Here is a 5,879-nt window from a genome sequence, read left to right as displayed (position 1 = left end):
GGAGAGGACACCCTGAGCGATTCAGGTAAAGACCGAACTCGGGTCCGGCTGCCTCCCTGGGGCACTGGACCCCGGGTCGCGTCCCCTTTGTTAGTGCTCGTATGTCTTGCCCTGGGGAGCGTTTTGGAGGCAGTGCTGGGGGCAGAGAGGTCCTGTTTCCTCCAAGTCTCTCCTCGGGGTAAAGAGAAGGGGCTGAGAGAAGGCCTCTGCAAAGGGTGCTCTCCAATTCTGGCCTTTACTAAAGTTCCTTCCACCTTCTCCTGAGGAGCCCTCCTCTAGGCCGTCACGGACCCTCACCCCGTTCCCCCCCCATCTTTTGTAGCGCAGCCCGAGGAATAAAATTGGCGAAAGTTGTGGCTAAACCGGGTGAGGGTTTAGGGGGTTGCTGGGTGCGTTGCCTGGACAGAAACCTGTTAGCGCAGGGGTGAAAGGGACTCCGGCCCAGGTCAGGGGAGGGAAAGACATCCCGAAAAGATACAAGGGCTGTGCAAAGCCCTTTTTAAGGCGCAGGAACTTAAGGAGGGTTGCACAGATGGCTAGAGTCGGTTTTCTTTTTTTTTTTTTTTTTCCAAATGTCGGTACCCTTCCCCCATCCTCGGTGGGTGGTGGGCTATTTGCTCCCGGTGCGTGGCCAGCAGGCGGCGATATGCGAGTCCAGCAGGCGGGCCCGGGATCTGAAAGGCTGGGGGTGGTGGGGGCACCCTCCCTCCCTCCATTCAGCAGCTGGCTGCAAGTGCAACAGCAGTTGTGTACATTCTTAAGGGGCCTCCTCTTTCCAATGTGCAGTGAAAACTGGCTCCAGTTTTGTCTTCCAGCCTGAATTCCAGGCCTAATTTGAGATGTGAGTTGTATCTGTAACCCAGTGCCCTTGAAGGTGAGGGCAGGCACTCAGCAGCCTCTCCAGGAATGCTTGCATCCTGGGAGGACTCACTGGTTAGTTCTATTGTGTGCATTTGTCTGTGCCTTAAGCTGAAGCGAAGGATTAAAACCAGGCCTTTCCCTGGGGGTCTGGATGAACAGAACTCAACCCAGAGAGTGGCATTGCCTTGTCCTTGGAGCAGGGAGCTGGGACCACCCCCCTCCTTGGACTTGGAAAACGAGTGTTTTCAGAATGCAGGTGGAAACAATCCTAAATTTACTTCTGGGCTGAGGAGAGATATTTGAGGCTCCTGGAAGGAAACTTGGTGATAAGCCTCCAGTTTGAAACGGCTCTGTCCCTTTAATGTCTGCGCCTTGACAGCTTTCGGTGAGGAAGCACTTCCGTCCAACAGCTGTCTTCTTGGCAGAAAACCAAAACATTGGCTTAAAGGGACCTACAGACTGGAACAGCCTCACATTTCGGCTTTAGAACAAATCCCACAATTGTTCAGCTTTCCGGTCCCCTTCAGATCAAGCAGAAGATGTGTTTTGATTTTCATGCTTGTATTTTAAACAATAATTTTCTAGCCCGGCGTGGTAGTCAATGAGGAGAGAGGGGAAGAATGCACACAGGATGCTACACGTTTTTGTTGTTGCTGTTGTTATTGGTGGCTTTGAGGAGGGCTGCTCCCATTTGGGGGTTTATACCAACTGTGGATTATGGCTTTGTAGTTAAGACTTGATCTTTGTTAAATGCAAAACTGCTTACTTGTATAAAACTCAGGTTTGTGGATGAAAAGTTGTTTTTCTTCTTCAGTTAATTAAATTGTTCCTCTAGTTTGTTTAAGGACTTAAAATCAAACACAAGCATGTGTAAATTGCTAAATGAGGCTCCTAAAATGAGAGGCCTCAACTCTTTTAAGTGTGGAGCTAGAAATGTAAATAAGTCCACTGGGCAGACTGGTGATTATGATAAAAGCTACCATTTACTGAGCATCTGTCTACTAGGCGCAGCTCTATGCTAAGTCTACGTTTTGTCTGTCAAAGTGGTATCCCCATTTAATAGCTGAGGAAACAGAGGCTTAGAAAGGCTGGGTAACTTGACCAGGGTCATGCAACTGGTCTGCGGTGGAGCCAGGATTCTGTCTGACCCTGAAGGCCAAGTTCTTTATATTTATTTCTACCACCTGCTAAAGTCTTGAATGAAGACTGAAAGCACAGTTGGGGAATGGGGAAGGAAAACATACTTATATATACACACATACATGTATATGTATGTATGTATGTTTTTCTTGTTTTGTTTTTTTGATACGGAGTTTTGCTCTTGCTGCCCAGGCTGGAGTGCAGTGATGCGATCTGGGCTCACTGCAACGCCCGCCCCCCCGGGTTCAAGTGATTCTCCTGCCTCAGCCTCCCGAGTTAGCTGGGATTACAGGAGCATGCCACCATGCCCAGCAAAGTTTTGTATTTTTAGTAGAGGCGGGGTTTCACCATGTTAGCCAGGATGGTCTCAATCTCCTCATCTCAGGTGATCCTCCCGCCTCTGCCTCCCAAAGTGCTGGGATTACAGGTGTGAGTCACCACGTCCGTCCTACAGATATATTTATTTTAAAGAGATCTAAAACATACATAACTGTCCACATCTACATTGATGGACCCGTAAAAATAACACACTCTGTGCCAGGGTCTGCCGGAAGAGACAGATAACACATACATAACAACATGAATATATATGAATTTCATTCAAATGGTTCTCACATGAGAGTAACTGGCATCTTGTTCTCAGATGATGAAGATGATGAAGAGGAAGATGAAGAGGAGGAAATTGACGTGGTCACTGTGGAGAAGCGGCGTTCCTCCTCCAACACCAAGGCTGTCACCACATTCACCATCACTGTGCGTCCCAAAAACGCAGCCCTGGGTCCCGGGAGGGCTCAGTCCAGCGAGCTGATCCTCAAACGATGCCTTCCCATCCACCAGCAGCACAACTATGCCGCCCCATCTCCCTACGTGGAGAGTGAGGATGCACCCCCCCAGAAGAAGATAAAGAATGAGGTGTCCCCACGTCCGCTCAAGAGTGTCATCCCCCCAAAGGCTAAGAGCTTGAGCCCCCGAAACTCTGACTCGGAGGACAGTGAGCGTCGCAGGAACCACAACATCCTGGAGCGCCAGCGCCGCAACGACCTTCGGTCCAGCTTTCTCACCCTCAGGGACCACGTGCCGGAGCTGGTCAAGAATGAGAAGGCCGCCAAGGTGGTCATTTTGAAAAAGGCCACCGAGTATGTCCACTCCCTCCAGGCCGAGGAGCACCAGCTTTTGCTGGAAAAGGAAAAATTGCAGGCAAGACAGCAGCAGTTGCTAAAGAAAATTGAACACGCTCGGACTTGCTAGACGCTTCTCAAAACTGGACAGTCACTGCCACTTTGCACATTTTGATTTTTTTTAAACAAACATTGTGTTGACATTAAGAATGTTGGTTTACTTTCAAATCGGTCCCCTGTCGAGTTCGGCTCTGGGTGGGGAGCAGGACCACCAGTGTGGGGTTCTGCTGGGACCTTGGAGAGCCTGCCTCCCAGGACGCTGGGTGGCCCTGCAGCCTCCTCCACCTCACCTCCATGACAGCGGTAAAAGTTGGTGATGGTTGGGAGCCTCTGGGGCTGTTGAAGTCACCTTGTGTGTTCCAAGTTTCCAAACAACAGAAAGTCATTCCTTCTTTTTTAAAATGGTGCTTAAGTTCCAGCAGATGCCACGTAAGGGGTTTGCCATTTGATACCCCTGGGGAACATTTCTGTAAATACCATTGACACATCCGCCTTTTGTATACGTCCTGGGTAATGAGAGGTGGCTTTTGCGGCCAGTATTAGACTGGAAGTTCATACCTAAGTACTGTAATAATACCTCAATGTTTGAGGAGCATGTTTTGTATACAAATATATTGTTAATCTCTGTTATGTACTGTACTAATTCTTACACTGCCTGTATACTTTAGTATGACGCTGATACATAACTAAATTTGATACTTATATTTTCGTATGAAAATGAGTTGTGAAAGTTTTGAGTAGATATTACTTTATCACTTTTTGAACTAAGAAACTTTTGTAAAGAAATTTACTATATATATATGCCTTTTTCCTAGCCTGTTTCTTCCTGTTAATGTATTTGTTCATGTTTGGTGCATAGAACTGGGTAAATGCAAAGTTCTGTGTTTAATTTCTTCAAAATGTATATATTTAGTGCTGCATCTTATAGCACTTTGAAATACCTCATGTTTATGAAAATAAATAGCTTAAAATTAAATGATGCAACTCAACCTTTTCCTTCATGGCACTATACTTTGTCCCTTAAGGAGCAACCATAAATAATCCATAACTTATAGAGGGGATTTGGTTTCCATAACTAGCCCTTTTTGCACCTGTACAATCCTGGTTGGGGGGCATGAGTCATTGTCCCCACTTAAGGTGGAGGGAACTGAGTTTGGGGAAATTTCCAAGATTATGCAGAAGAGAGATGTCATCAGTGACTATTCTGTGCATTGTAGCAATGGCACTTGACAGTTTGCAGAGCACTTCTGTATATTGTGGCTCCTTAGTGGAATTAAGCTGGGACCTCAGATCAGTCCCTGTAAAAGAAAAGGAAAAGCAGTCACAGGGTTGTTTAACTCGCTTGTATTGGGCTTCGGTAGTATTTGCCCCATTGGCAGACAGTCTTCTGTCTTAACATAGAGGACAGTTTGTCTCCAAGAATTCATTGTTAAAAACCTTTACTAGGATCTGTGGAGGTTCTAGGCTAAGCGTGGTAAGCAGAGTAAAAAGATGGAAACGGGTTCCTCCCTTCAATGAACTCAACCTGATTCACCAACGTGTAATTCATGAAGTGACAGTTACGTAGTCCAGAGCAAGTACCAGGTGCAGGAGAGACCCTGGGGTCACAATGGAGACCCCATATGGGTGGCGTAGCTCTCTACTAGCCATTCCTATCACACAGCAGTGTCTTGGCTACTCCGGCTTCCCTGTGGAGATGGGATCAATCTTGCAGGCTCCAGAAGACTGAGCCAAGACTTATTTGTTACGGAGGTTTCAGATAGTTTACCTGTTGGGACGTAAGACCCTTGCTTGTAAGCAGCTTCTCAGAACTAAAAGTGTACAAATAACCTATTTCTCTTTTGAGAGTCAGGTTGTACTCAGTTATTTCTCTAGGGTTTTGTTTATCTCAGATTTTTAACTGTGAGCTGGAAAAAAAAACAAAAAAGGCCTTTTGCTTCACTGAGAAGAACGCAGGTCCAGAGATGAGACAGCTTTGCTTGCCTGGCCACACGGTTTGTCGGGGCAGAAATGGGAGACACCAAGCCATGTGTCCTTGTCTGCTTTGGTCATTTTATTTCATTATTATTTTTTTCTTTTGAGATGGAGTCTCACTCTGGTGCCCAGGCTGGAGTGCAGTGACGCAATCTTGGCTCACCGCAACCTCCGCCTCCCGGGTTCAGGCGATTCTCCTGCCTTAGCCTCCTGAGTGGCTAGGACGACAGGTGCATGCCACCACACCTGGTTAATTTTTTGTATTTTTAGTAGAGACAAAGTTTCACCATGTTAGCCAGGATGGTCTCGATCTCCTGACCTTGTGATACACCTACCTCGGCCTCCCAAAGTGCTGGAATTGCAGGCATGAACCACTGTGCCCAGCCACTTTGATCATTTTATAAAGGCAAGTAGGAGTTCAGAACTCGAGTTTGAGATATGAGGTAGGTGAGACTACCATGTACATCTTTCTGATGGTCTTGCCATGTAGAAAATAAGACAAAATGCCCTTTAATTCTCCTAGTCTCCATCCCCAGACTAGAAATAATGCACCCTTTCTTTTTGAGTTGTCATTCAAAAAACTTCTGTTCGTTTGCATTTTACAGGCCCCAAATCACTCACAGCCTCTGCCCCGCTGTGTATGCAAGAGGCAAAAGAAAGTTAAGCAACCTCACGTTAATTGTGCACCTAAGATTCTTGAAACCCAGCTCAGTCATCCCAATTTCT

At 46.7% G+C, this 5,879-nt stretch overlaps 1 protein-coding gene across 1 annotated transcript in view; it reads left to right on the top strand.

Moving 5' to 3' along the window:
- The window catches only part of MYCN (v-myc avian myelocytomatosis viral oncogene neuroblastoma derived homolog), an 8,137-nt gene extending 3,982 nt beyond the window's left edge, over positions 1–4,155 (top strand). Inside the window, exon 3 of the mRNA XM_011971439.1 lies at positions 2,645–4,155. Coding sequence (XP_011826829.1) covers positions 2,645–3,249 — 605 coding nt within the window. The 3' untranslated portion in view covers positions 3,250–4,155. The remainder of the gene's footprint in view (positions 1–2,644) is intronic.
- The last annotated feature ends 1,724 nt before the right edge of the window (positions 4,156–5,879 follow it).

This window comes from Mandrillus leucophaeus, unplaced genomic scaffold (assembly GCF_000951045.1).
Source record: "Mandrillus leucophaeus isolate KB7577 unplaced genomic scaffold, Mleu.le_1.0 Scaffold122, whole genome shotgun sequence".
NCBI lineage: Eukaryota > Metazoa > Chordata > Mammalia > Primates > Cercopithecidae > Mandrillus > Mandrillus leucophaeus.
The sequence above is the reverse complement of the archived record's forward strand: the minus strand, read 5'-3'. Positions and strand labels throughout refer to the sequence as shown.